Source organism: Anastrepha ludens, chromosome 6 (genome assembly GCF_028408465.1).
Source record: "Anastrepha ludens isolate Willacy chromosome 6, idAnaLude1.1, whole genome shotgun sequence".
NCBI lineage: Eukaryota > Metazoa > Arthropoda > Insecta > Diptera > Tephritidae > Anastrepha > Anastrepha ludens.
Genome location: NC_071502.1, coordinates 125,849,781 through 125,862,832, shown reverse-complemented (window position 1 = coordinate 125,862,832; position 13,052 = coordinate 125,849,781). Strand labels below are relative to the sequence as shown.

The following is a 13,052-nucleotide window of genomic DNA, read 5'->3' as shown; positions in this document are numbered from 1 at the left end:
TACAAAATATTTATCAAACAAAATTAAAATTTTCTTTTGAAAAATGCAACCATTCAATCAGTATTTTCTTAGACGTTACCACGTTAAACTATCGTCAGTAAACCGACTTCACAGACAACCTCTTTTTTTTTTTTGGGCTAAACTAAAAATGTTTGTCAAACGCTACCATACAAACTGGTATCAATTGACTGACTCAAGGGCAGTCAACTTCTCTTTACTTGCACTTTTCAAAGCAGAGGAGGTACAGGCTTCCAGACTGTTTGTAAAAAAATGTCTCTCCAATATTTTAAGGACGATCTAGGGAGTGATTAGTATAAAAAAACAATAAAAATATTAATTGAAACATAAGTGAAATATGTTTGAAATTTAGCGTCGATATCGCTATATGTAACAGTTTACACTATTTGGAAACTCCAATTTTAAGCATAGCCAAATAAGGGTAAGCAACTCCATTTCTTGATGCAGAAATGTTTTGAAAGCTTACCTAATTATGATATTTGTAGATGATGGTTTCTGCAGTCTAACTTAAGATTTTTCATACGGTAAATGCTTAGTCGATGTTAGATTTTGGAATTTTTCCCTCGCTCGGATTAAAAAACAGAGTGAAATATCAGCGCACACTTCACTTAATATTCTGAGCTTCAGTCACTAGTTATGGGTATGTTTTTTATAGCTTTTTTCACACAGCGTAATTTAACTACTCACCCCAGAATGTGACGCTGCAAGCTACCAATATTTTAAACCACGATAATTTGGATCGTCAAATAAGCTGAACATTGCGACTATGAAATCAAAGGTTCAGAGCTGGATTCCGTTAGTAGAAGCAATTTCGGAATGCGAGGCTGAAAAATCTTGCTTTTAGCAACAATTCCAGAAACTCCTAACTTACCTCATTTCACATCCAACACATTTTTTTCAAGGACTAAGGCAGTGACATATTCTTTTTACTAACCGATGTACATTGTTGTTATATATCCTTAATTTTTATTTATAATCTATTGTAAGTTGGTATGCGAATGGGTCTCACAAATACTTCTCTGCTCAGTGGCCCGAAAATCTGAGAGACGTGCGCAATGACTGATCAAAATCGTTTACCCCTTAGGCTGCAAACACAGTGCACGCTGAGACGAAGATGAAGACGAAGCTGAATAGGTTGCACAGTGCAAGACGGAGACGCAATGGATTCCTCATCAGATGATGACCGGCTGATTGAGTAAAGCTTATATTTTAAATTAAAACGTATAAAAGTAAATAAAAAAGTACACCCTATAAATTTGGGAAGAGAAGCATTTGGTAAATTTCATCATTTGTATGATGAGCTGCGCCACGATGAAAAGAAACTTGTGGAATATACCAGAATGGCAATTAGCACATTTGATTATATTCTAATTAAAATTGAGCCACTTATTATTAAAAATTGGGCTAATTTTAATAAAACGCCAATTATATGTGCTGAATAAAACGCCAAAAATATGTGCGTACGAGCGAGCGAATTCATAGGATTTTTTCTGCACTGTTTTTCGTCTTCAGCTTCGTCTTCGTCTCAGTGTGCACTGTGTTTGCAACCTTAGTGTATGCAGATTTTTTTAATTATGTAAGGAACTCGTTTAGCAAGGTGTAAAAATAATAAAAAAAAGCAAATACTAGAAAGCGTTATATGAAAATATAATTAACGAAAAAAGATTCCTCTTCCAATTAACTCTGTTGGGAAAATGTATCAAAATGATCCTTAGTTTTTATTTTTTGCTCCTTCATTTGTGCAATGTTTTCTTTTAATTAGAAAAATTCAACTTGCTTCTGATTACTACCAGTATCTTTTTTTTTTTTTAATTTAATACACTTGTAATTTGTTTGACCTGTAGTCGCATGGCGAAACAGAATCGCTCCTTGAAATAAAATTTGTTTTTTTTTTGGTTTTCGTCTCTTCTACCCTTCTTGTATGCTGCGCTCCATGAATTTTGTCATGCTCCAATGACGACGCCGTCTACAATGTGACAAACGTGCTGGCCATAATTATTTGCAAACAACAACAACAAAAAAACGACAACCACTTCAAATAAACAAATAAAATTCCAAAATAGACTGTCGCCAGCGTACCACAACGAATAGCAAGTAAAATGACATCAAGGCCAAATGGTATTTCACCGCAAAATCACACTTTGAAAACAGGTAAGTGTTTCACTGCTAATCTCAATCGTATGAACATCTACTCCAAGCATAAGTATGTATTAAGAATTAAGTGCGTGTAAGTAAATAAATGCATATTTTTAGATACATATTTACATTGCGATGTAGCACAAAAATCGGTGGCTGCACTTTGTTTTCCCAAAGGGAAGCGGTCACTGCATTTTTGTGGTCCATGCCCAATTCAATTATAGTTGAACATCTTTTTCATACGATTTGCAATTTTTATTTATCATTATTTCCACTTTAAATGCTATTTTACGGCGACTTGTCTTTTTATTGCATTTAAAATCAGCACTAAAGCGATTTTATGTGAAGGATTCGATTTTCGCAAACAGAAACTTAACTTAACGCTTTTGTAATGGTAACCTCAGTAGTATCACATTTTTATTGCAGGCGTGACGACGAATTCGCAATGGAATGATCGCTCATCTAGTCCCGAGACGTTGCCAAGTGACATGTATGTACATTTGTTTCATTGCAGCTCTTACATATGGAAATTGACGTATTTATATGCTAGAGATTTATATATGTAAATGTATCTTCTTTAATATGTATATGTATGTGTATATTTCAATTTGCCGAAAATGCTTTTCTCTGTTAAACTATATCTATGTACGTTCCTATGCTTATGTGAAACGTGTCTGTGCAGCGCCTGATAGTATACTTCAATTTCCTGGTTGTCTACATACACACTTGTTTAATATAATATGTCGTGTATTGAACGCAAAAGCAGCAACAGCACCAGAATACCTCAAAAAAAAGAAGAAAATTCTTAACTTTAGCTATTTTTATTTATTCATTATTTTCTCTTTATATTATCCTGAGTTTGACACAACATACGCCTACATTATCATAAAAATAAGAAAAAAGAAAATTTCTCGCACTGCCACTCCTGCACAAACATATCCACATGCATTTTTTTAATCCATGCACACACACAAGTACTTGCTAAATTTTCAATTCATGCATTATATATACACATAAACTCAAACACGAACGCTCATTTTTCAAAATGTCATATTCTGCATAATTTCGCAACAACACACTTCTCTTTGATTACAATGAAAGCTTAGCTCTTCACTTTTACTTTCTGCTGGTAAAAATTCTAATTTTTCTTCTCAATTTCCTCTTCGCTTTAGTTTTACTTTCTCACTTTAATCATTATTTAATTAAAATAATTTTTTATATTAAATTTTCTCCCAACTTTTTCGTTTCTTTTTCTTTAGTCCTTTAGCGGCCGCGCGTCGTCAAAACCTTAGCGGTACTTTGATTATGAACATGTCCTTAAGGTTGGCTCATACTCACACACACATAGACATGCACACTCACAAATGCTCAAAGTGTGTTATACAGCATAACAAATTTGATACAATTTTTGGAGTTCTAATTTTTAAAATTTTCCCTGCGAGTTTTTTGCTTTACGCTGAGTTTTTGCCCGCGTGCTATTTTAGTTTCACACATACTTTGCTGCTATGACTGCAATTTTTGTACTTAATTTGTTTCCGGTTCATTTTTTCGACACTGTCACGCACATTAACAAAAAATCTGTCAATATGCAATCGAATTGCCGCTGTCACAAGGAAAATTTGTTGGCGTGAGCTTTGCGACATGGATGGGAGAATTGAACCACAAAAAAAGTAGAAAAATTAAACTATTTTCCGCTCCAGTCGTCCACCTCCCAGCCAAAGTTATGTTTCCGTTTTGCAAATTGATTGTTGCTGCCACCGACCTTTATGTGAATATATATATGTACATATATATATACATACCTACATGTGTATGTTTATGCTAAACGCAAGCGTGTATGTGTATGTTATGTGCGCAAAAAAAGTGCTGCATGGCTGCAACTCGCTGCGATTTTAACGTTGTTTGGGTTGGTTATTTTCAATTTATGCTTTTACTGTTTTCCTATTTTCGTGTTTTTGCTTTTTGTCATTCTATTTTCCATTTTTTGCAATACTGTTCTTGCATGTTTAGCCCTAATGTTCCACTGTGGTTATTATAAACTGTGCTGCGCTGCTTTCCAACCGTTGGCAGCGTGTTGAATGAAAGTTTGAAAAAGTTTTTCCTTCATGCAATTTGCTAATTCAGTTGGCTGTTTCGCGTTTATCTATGGCTTATTCTTTTTTATTTAGTTTCGTGCTTGGTAAATTGTGAAACGCGATTACACTAATGTCGTATATGGGTTTTGGTTATAAAAAAATTTTGTGTTTTGAAAAGCCACTCTAATTTCATAAATTGCGACCAATTTGTTTTCGATCGTTCATTTCTTATGAAATATAAGATTTTTTTTTTACGAGGAGGAAGCATCGAAAGCCTAACTCCGTCAGTGTGGGACTTTAACCCGAACTAAACCTCCTACCGTCAAAGTACCGATCCCCCCGGTACCACCGTTAAGTATTCGTCGGGAGGCTGTTTGAGCACTAAGCTCAATGTCCGTTATTGTCCTGATGCAATACGTCGAAAGTAGCATCTGCTTGTTGCCACCCACTGTTTAGGTCATCTGATGAGAGAGCCACCCCTGTCATAACAGTACTCCCCCATCCACCATGTCTCTGTCCATACCACAGAAACGTAAGTATCGTCAGTTTACCTGGATCCAAATAAATTTATCTAGCAAGTGGTCCTACAGCACAACCATAAGTTACTAAATCTACTACTGCAGGAAAAGTTACTACTACAGGAAAAGGTACTACATCTACTACTATGGAATTTCAGCTATTGTTATGCTTTCGCTTTTTCGCCTTCTCTCCATTTGTCTCAAATCATTGAGTACGAACGCTGACAAATTTTTGATACCATCCCATACTTCTTTAGATTGTAGCATATGTGGAGCAACATTGTCCGGTGGTATTTTTTCTGCTACTGGGTTCTCCAACAACTCTCGTTCTTTACTATATCTTTGGCAGTGAAAGAAAATATGCTCCGCATTTTCATTAGCCTTAACACAAAATGAGCATATAACTCCATCATCATGGCCATATTTATGGAGGTACTCTCTAAAACAACCATGTCCTGTCAGAAATTGTGTCATAAAAGTCGACATTACCGTGTTTTCTATCAACCCATGCCTGCACATCACTAATGAGTCGGTGTGCCCATCTCCCTTTGGTTGTTATATCCCAGCGTCTTTGCCATTTAGATAGACTCTCGTATCTGATTTCTTTGCGCTCCTCAGCTATTAACGACCTGTCAAGGCTTCGACTTTTGTCATATATTCTCTTACTTTCCAGAGCCATTATATCTGGGGGTATTATGCCAGAGATTACCCCAATAAATTAATGAGATACAGTGCGAAAAGCGCTTGCAACTCTAATAGCGCTCAGTCGAAACAGAGATTTTGTACTCTTGCCGTATGTTTCGTATTTTAGCGCTTGCCCCCATACCGGTGCAGCATACATTACAATGGATTGGGTAACTTTTGCCAGTAGTAGCCTTCTGTTCTGGCTTGGCCCGCCTATGTTAGCCATTATTCGAGATAGCGCCCGTGCCGCCTTCTCACAAGCTTTTTCGATGTGCACTTTGAAGTTTAAGCGTGCATCAATCATGACTCCCAAATATTTCAGGTACGGTTGGGTGTTGAGAGCATGCAGAGTTAAATGCATTTTTTATGTCCAATGTTATGACGGCGCAATACTCCTTGGTACCATGCATCCATCTGGTTCCTTCAATGACATTTTCCGCTATTGATGTCAGCTTTTTTATTGCGTCGATGGTCGAGCGCCCCCTGTGGAAACCATATTGGTTGTCGGACAAGCCTTCTTTTTCAATAAGGTGCTGCTCCAAACGGTCAGCAATAAGCCGTTCTAAAATTTTGCCCATCGTATCAATCATACAGAGGGGTCGATACGAGCTTGGTTGACCCGGCGTCTTATTAGGTTTCGGCAAAAGGACAAGTCGTTGCTGTTTCCAAATTTTTGGGAAGACACCATCTCGAAAACACTTTTGATATGTCTCCGTGAAGGGTTTTGCATCTTCTTTCAGTGCGAGTTTAAGAGCTCCGTTAGGTATTCCATCTAGTCCTGGAGCTTTAGTGTTTCCAAAACGACCCAAGGCTGTATTTACCTCTGTTTCCGTGACAGTAGGTATATCTGTACTAAATGATGCGTCTGCTGGTAGTCGGTATTTTTGCTCATCTTCTTGTCTTGGAAAAAGGGTTTCCACAACCTTTTTTAAGATAACAGGACAAGTCGGCGCTTGTCCTTTACAACCACTAATCTTAGACATCACCAACTTATACGCCCACGGATTTTCATCAGCTTTGGCACAAAGTTCTTTGAAGCAGGAGGCCTTGCTTTTTTAATCGCATTTTTGAGGCCCTTGCGTTTCATTTTGAAGATTTCCCGCAGCCTTTCTTTCTCACTTGTTCCTCTGCTTCTTTGGTATTGACGTCTAGCTTTGTGGCAAGCGCCTCTGAGTTCCGCTATATCGCTGTTCCACCAGTATGCCGGTTTCCGTATGTGAGTGTGTTTTTTCCTGATCATTGCAGCATCACAGGCTTTGGTCAGGCGTGTTACCAGTAGTTGGGCTTGCTCATTCGCGTCGTTTATGTTAGTTGGATGAGCGTTTAGCGTAAGCTTAAAAATCTCTTCGTCCATGGTTTCGATCTTCCACCCTTTTGTCTGGGCTTTTTTAGCAGGCTTGTTCTTTCCTTTACTTTGTTTCGGCTGCATTATTTCGATCATTATGGCCAAGTGGTCGCTGTGGGTATAAATGTCGCAAATCTGCCATTTCGTCCTTAAAACTAGAGATCGGCTTATAAAAGCTATGCCAATAACGGAGCCACGACCATTCTTCTCGAAAGTGTTCTTTCTTCCAGTATTTAATAAAACAACGTCAAGTAAGGAGAAGGCTTTGAGCAGTGCTTTCCCTCGTTGGTTTGTATACTTACTTTCCCATTCTAAGGCCCATGCATTGAAGTCTCCAGCTATTAAGTTTGGCGTTGTTGTCAGGGCTTCTCTAACCAGTTCGTCAAGAATCTTTTCAAATGCTGCTTGAGGTAGGCTCGGCGGTATATAACAGCTATAGGTATATATGTACACCAGAAATTTTTGCTCTAGTGTAACTGGTTTTGTCTGCAAGTTGCCCCTCTTGGATAGTCTTATCTCCTAGAACCCATATGGCTGCCTTCCTTGTTGCATCCGAAACCCACATTCCAGCGTCTGGCCTGTTGTATTGTTCACAATATTGCGCTTCCCTGCAGTGATTTAAATTTATTTGGATCACTCTCATTTTCTTTTTGTTTTACATGCTGTCTGGTAAATTGGGCAGTTTTTGCTATGAAATATAAGTTATATACGCGTATATGTATGCATTTATTTTCAGTTTTGAATCAAATTTAATTAAATAGTGTAAAACGAATTTAATAAACGAAAATACTTATTTGGTTTTAATGTAAAACTTTACTGTTTTGCTTGGCAAAGCAATTGATTACGTTATCTTTGTTGCTGTCAAATTTATGAAAGACTTATGGCAAAATCATAATTTCTTTAGTTATTTGATTTACGCTTTTCACCAAAATAAACATTCCCGAAAATATATTTCAAACAAATTAAAAAGAATTGAGCCACAAAATTATTTTTCAATATTCTTATCGAAGATTTATTTATAAATGTGTAGGCCTCCATGGGGCACACGCCAGTCCACACACACACGGGAGAAATAAGCTTCATGCAGCATACACATACAATCAAATGCCAACAGACAGTTGGAAAAAAATGAAATGAAAAATAAAAGTAACATAACGGATGCTGTAAACTTTGGAAAAAATCAGCTATAATTTACTTAGCATTTTCTACCAGTCAAGCCCCCAAGGCGTTATTAAAACTTCAAATCAAGAATAGCAGCGACTTAATAGTGCGTTTTATTAAATACCGCTTAATTTAGCTCTTTGAGTTCACAATTTTTTGCTCTAAAAGCAAACACCGCCGAAGTCAAATAATTGTTTGTTTTTTTAAAGTTCAATAAAATATTTTTTCAACTATTTTAACTGAGCTGAAAATCATCTATATTTGACAGGCTGGGAGAAGCAAATGCCCATTTAAAAACAAATAAATTGCATATTTTATTGGAACTTAATTGAAATAAATTTATAGACTTCTCACATTTTATTCATGTTATTGAAAGCTCTTCATGCCTCGGATTTCAAATAGCTTCCAAAACCACTTCGAACTTTTTCTGTACCTGCGCCATTGTACTGTTTCATTCTCAGTACAGGCGAAACATTCCCAGACACATACAAACTTATATATTTACAAATATCGTGTACATTTTCACCCGCACTCCCACCTTCAGCTCAGCAGCTGTCAATAATTCGGCAATAAAGACAATACTCAAACTCCCACACGTATTGAATAAATGTGTAGAAAAATGCACAAAAAAACTTATTTATTTTCACTTATACGTGCTTTTCTGCAAACACTTTTTTGCATTGAAACTCAATATTCCACTTTAATAGGAGGAACACCAATGTTATTTTGTCACTGTAGCAGTTTCGCCTGAGTTCCCCTGTAGCGTCACAGCGTGCGTCCAATGCGAATTGTTAGATTTGGCTAAGTTCTGAGCTAATGAAAATTCTCAAACCAATGAACGAATGCGAGATTTGGCTCTGTTTGGTTTTTCTTTTTTGTTTGTTTTCCGAAAACTAGCCTTTTCTCAGTTTTGAAATTTAATTAATTAATTTAATATATGAATAAATTATTATTTTACAATAAAAAAAAAAAAAAAAAAAAAAAAAAAAAAAAAAAAGAGCACTAGCTGCCAAGGCTTACGGCTCAAATATGAAAATATCACTTGTAATTTACTTGCACACAAATTAATTTACATTTTTACATTCCGCCTCCATCCTCGTAATCCGCAGCATCAGTTGGCTGTATTTTTAGCGATTTTCGTGATGTCACCTCGTCTTCCTCCGAGCTGTACGCGCTCAATTCATCCGACATATCATTGTTAGCATTTAAATCGTTGTAGTTGTGGTTGCTTATATGAGTATTTGTACTCGTATTGCTTTTCGTCGTTTTACTCATTTTTTTTTTATTTAATTTTAATTCAATTTCCTATATTTGAAAAATTTAATAAAACGAGAATGCTCCCTCTACGCCTACTGACAAAAATTTATGGACTTGAGTTTTGTGTTACTATGAAAATTAATTTTTTTAGCCGAAAAATATTCGTTATTTTACATAATAATTATACATATAATCTAAATCTAGAAATTTATTTTAACTGCGCTGTCTTTTAGAATAGTTTTGTCTTAATTTCTAAAAATATACCTGTTTTAAATTTTCCATGAGAATAACTTTTAATCCTCGAAACCAGTTGTCTATTTCCCAAACTGTTCGAATCAATTCTACGCCAGTACACTCTCTTCTTTCTCTGCACTAACAAAATTTTAATTTTCTTAATAACCATTTTTAGAAATTTTTGCATTGTGTTTTAATTTCTCCCTTCATTTTATAGTTTGGCACATTTTTTTCTTGATTTTTTATAATCATATTATTTTTGATACAGCAAAATATTTGAATTTTGATAGTATTTGAAGTATTCTCATTCTTATGCTGTTTATGTTATTTTTTGCATTTTGTTTGTGTTATTTGTAGGAGCCTCTTACAGTATATTGATGAGGAGCTAAAGCTAAGGTAAATACTTACAACAACAACTACTACTAAAACGAGTATACAAGTGATGCATATTTTTTACAAACCCAACGAAGTAGCCATAGCATCTTCCAAAACGCAAAATAAATAAATACAACTAAAGAAAACGGAAAGGTTACTTATTACAAAAATTCATATTCATGCACAATAGTGAATTTTTATAATTGATGAAATAAAATTTTTAGCTTTGACCATAGACTAGAAAACATATTGTACAAATTCATTCAATTTAATCTCTTCATTATTTAACGCTTTCTTTTTTTAATATTATTTGATTATTACATGCAGCTAATTGATTGGTATTTTAGAAAAGCTCAGCACGAACTGTTCAGAATCCATTGCTTAAAGTGTTATTGGATCTAAGAAAATTATTTAAGTTCACAATCAGTGAAGAACCGCCGCAAAATTGTACACTGAATGATAACGACTAACTTGACTCTGGCAATCAGACACACATTAATTTTTGTGGTTATGATCGACAGCTTATACACTTTTTGAACCACTACTGCCTTTTCTTTTCTTTAGTATTAAATTACAGTTTATAATCTTGGTGTATGATATGCAACTAGTTTTCGTTTCGGCATTTATTCCGCAGTTATTTATTTATTTTTTTACACAATTTCATCAAATCCTCAGTGAGGTGTTAATAATCAGGTATAGTAGAAGTATCGGAAGATTCTTCCTAATTTTTTACCACAGGCGTAAAATATTTATTGAGTAATTGTTTTTAATGTTCAAGATTTGTATTATTTGTTCATAGCCGGAATACGATTAAAATTTTGTTTAAACAGTATATTACAGATAAATTTAGCCAGTTCTGTAAATGCACAATTTTGATTTGGTTCTTCGCAAAATTAAGCTCAATTAGTTTATGAATACAACAAAACTGACACGCACATTTCATAAATTCATATGCAGAACAAAGCACACGAACATACATACACATCAATACAGACATACATATGTACAAGCATGCACGCATCATCAATTCAGCAATAGTTCATAAATTGGTTCAAGATTACCCTTTTGACCCATCACCCATCATTTTTTATTATACCATCTATATTTATTTATTTTTATCTATTTTTAGTTTCTATGTACTAGTATTTATCCAAGTATGCATACATTTTATAGCCAAAATAAATACATATGTATGTAAATAGTGAGCTTGTTTTTGTATCATGCAAGCATTTCTTCGCGCATTTGCATTGTTTCCCCACATCGCTAAAATCAAGGAAATTCACTGTGCACATACATACATACACACGTATGTACGTAAATACTTAGTAATTTTTTCATAGTTCAGGAGTTGTTTATCCCTCACTTTGATGGTGTATTGTGCGCTCGTGGGTACATACATATGTATCATAATTTTCACTACATTAAATTTTTACATTAGAAAACACCGCATGCAAATAAATATTTTGCATAGTGAATAATAAAAATATAGACAGCGCCTGCATCGTGTGTATGTATTTATGCATGTATGTATACATTTTAGTTGGACTGATATATTCCCCGACTTCTCCTATACATCTTTTAGTAGGACTTATTTTATTCATTCTTTTAGCGTATCGCTAATCTAGACCCAATGCCTGTTTTGGAGTCATCAATGTCGATTTTGGAAACTACATAGATAGATATGGAATTAAACCAGCACATAGCCGTGATCACAATAGAAATTGTTTTTGTAGTTGGAAAAAGTATTTAACATAGTAAATATAATATTTACCAAACCCACAATGCCCGCTTTAATTCAATCTGTGCCATACCCAATCCGCTTCGTTGGCATTCAAGTCTTCATGGAGGCTTTACCAGCACCACGAGCTGTACAGAAACCCCTTTCACATTACAGAATTATTATGGTTTGACAGCTGTGCATAACAAATTGTGTTGACATTTCTATTCAGTAAGGTTTAACAGATCGTCACGAACCGTTTAATGCCAGAACAACACTTATGGAAATTTACTTTCAAAAAAAAGTTTAACACGTTCGCGGACACTTAAAATTTCAGGGAGCTGCAAAAATAGACAGGCAATTATTTTTGAAACTAGTGGATATATCCAAAATCTGATTATACATATGTATATTATAAGAGTAGTCAGAACATCGTATTTTAACGGTTATATGAAAGTACTTAATGAATCAAGTGGTCATTACTTTGAAATGTATATTAATTACAAAAACTTAAAGTTACATGAAATTAAATGAATAAAACTTGGCTTTAAAATTTGAATGCTGTACCATTCGCGTCATTTTGCATCACTATAAAACTGAATGCTATAGCATTCACGTCCGCGAACGTGTTAATAAATCATAAGTTCATAGTGCACTGGCGGCATCATCGGCCCTTATTTCTTTCGAAATGAAGAAGAATCTGCCATTACGGTGAACGGCGAGCGCTATCGAGCCATGGTGGCTGAATTTGTGTTTCCAAAAATCAATCAGCTAAACATCGGCGACATTTGGTGTCAACAAGACAGCGCAACTTAACAATCGATTACAAGAAAAAATGCATTCCAATAATATTTCTGTTTTTTAGTATCATTTTAAGTTCTCAAGCTCTTAAAAAACACTCTATATTTAGGCCCAAAACGAGTTGGCTACCTGGGAGCCAGTCCATGGGTTGTAAATGTTGCGCTATAAACCTAAAACACACTCGCCTCTCTACTCATGAAGAACCCGCTTTTACCGCTCAAATGACTTCAACCAGAAGGGATTTTTTCTTTACCTTTTACAACTTGGACTTGTATACATACATACATATATACCATATATATGTATGTTACTCACACATACTCGTATGCATACATATGCAAAAATGTATTGATGTACGTGAATGCATACGCATATTGTAGTTTTCCTTACTCCAGCGCAGAGGTCCAATATTCCACGCGCTCTGACTTCCCGCACTCCTTCAAACTTTCTCATCTTTGCTTTTTGTGCATACGATATTTTTATTGTTTTTGTTCTTTTAGTATCTAGTGAATTTAGTTATCTGTTGTTTATTCATATATGTATTTATGTATGTATGCATTGGCACACAAGCGCACGCCAAACTACGATGTTTAATACATATTTTATGATCCATTTTGTATATTGCTGTTTTATTTGTCTATTTGTTTGTTTGTATCTTCATCATCTCGGCTCATCCATCATTGTTATAATGTTCATTTGGATCCATCGCATTTTTGTTGTTGTATATCTCA

At 35.1% G+C, this 13,052-nt stretch overlaps 1 protein-coding gene across 3 annotated transcripts in view; it reads left to right on the top strand.

The window, feature by feature from the left end:
- The window catches only part of LOC128866284 (mitogen-activated protein kinase kinase kinase kinase 5), an 85,118-nt gene that overhangs the window by 60,455 nt on the left and 11,611 nt on the right, over positions 1 to 13,052 (top strand). For 2 of the 3 annotated variants that reach the window (XM_054106883.1, XM_054106885.1), the window contains exons 4-6: positions 2,082 to 2,169; positions 2,581 to 2,644; positions 9,786 to 9,824. In XM_054106883.1, the coding sequence (XP_053962858.1) occupies positions 2,082 to 2,169; positions 2,581 to 2,644; positions 9,786 to 9,824 (191 nt within the window). The remainder of the gene's footprint in view (positions 1 to 2,081; positions 2,170 to 2,580; positions 2,645 to 9,785; positions 9,825 to 13,052) is intronic. The other variant, XM_054106884.1, reaches the window with a different exon arrangement.